The sequence below is a fragment of the Galeopterus variegatus genome, unplaced genomic scaffold (assembly GCF_000696425.1).
Source record: "Galeopterus variegatus unplaced genomic scaffold, G_variegatus-3.0.2 Scaffold23343, whole genome shotgun sequence".
NCBI classification, from domain to species: Eukaryota; Metazoa; Chordata; class Mammalia; order Dermoptera; family Cynocephalidae; genus Galeopterus; species Galeopterus variegatus.
The window spans coordinates 1-1,062 of record NW_007749454.1 but is presented as its reverse complement, the minus strand read 5'-3'; the positions used below and the strand labels follow the sequence as shown (position 1 = coordinate 1,062).

The window sequence follows — 1,062 nt, the reverse complement described above, 5'->3', positions numbered from 1 at the left end:
GGAGCGCCACCGCGCTCCCAAGCGGCGCACTGTAGCAGTGCGCCACCGGGCCGGCCCGTAAGTTCATAGTTTACATTAGGGCTCACTCTTTGTGATAGGTGTCTTTTATATTATACCTTTTCCTTTTTGTTTTCTTTTCAGGGTTGCAAAACTGCGTGATGAAATTATGGCCTTAAGGAATGAATGTTCTTCAGTGTACAGCAAAGGACGCATGCTGACAACAGAACAGACGAAGCTCATGATGTCAGGAATCTCCCAAAGTTTAAACTCAGGATTTGCACACACCTTAAACCCCTGTCTGAACTCAGGGCTGACCCAGAGTTTAACACCTTCCCTGACCTCTTCTAGTGTGACTTCTGGCCTGTCATCAGGGATGACTTCCCGCTTAACTCCATCTGTCACTCCGGCTTATACACCTGGTTTCCCATCGGGATTAGCTCCAAATTTCAGTTCAGGAGTAGAACCAAATTCATTGCAAACCCTGAAATTGATGCAGATTCGAAAACCCCTTCTAAAGTCGTCTTTGCTGGATCAGAATTTAACAGAAGAGGAAATCAACATGAAATTTGTGCAGGACCTTTTGAATTGGGTTGATGAGATGCAGGTAAAAAAATGTTTACTTTACCTGAATGTTTCAGTCTTTATTGCTATCATTTTCTTTTTTTAACCTAGTATTTTGCTGTTCAAAGGTACAACTGGACCGCACTGAATGGGGCTCAGATTTGCCAAGTGTTGAAAGCCATTTAGAAAATCACAAAAATGTTCACCGAGCTATTGAAGAATTTGAATCTAGCCTTAAAGAAGCTAAAATCAGTGAGGTATGTGAATTTAAAATTTTCATATCATTTTAGTTTACCTTGTTTTGCTCTTTACATAAAGACCCTATACCTCAATAATGGATACATTAAGTGTGAGTCAGAATTCCTTGAGATTCTTAACCTTCATGTCTTTTCATCCCGTATTACAGATTCAAATGACAGCACCTCTTAAACTAACTTATGCAGAAAAGTTGCACCGATTAGAGAGTCAGTATGCAAAACTTTTGGTAAGTTTTTTTTTTTT

General features: G+C 40.0%; 1 protein-coding gene across 1 annotated transcript in view; it reads left to right on the top strand.

The window, feature by feature from the left end:
* LOC103583474 (dystonin-like) overlaps positions 1-1,045 on the top strand; it is a gene marked incomplete at both ends in the record, with an annotated part of 4,175 nt that extends 3,130 nt beyond the window's left edge. Inside the window, 3 exons of the mRNA XM_008564774.1 lie at positions 99-604; positions 690-818; positions 968-1,045. Of these exons, the coding sequence (XP_008562996.1) occupies positions 99-604; positions 690-818; positions 968-1,045 (713 nt within the window). The remainder of the gene's footprint in view (positions 1-98; positions 605-689; positions 819-967) is intronic.
* Positions 1,046-1,062: the final 17 nt, after the last annotated feature.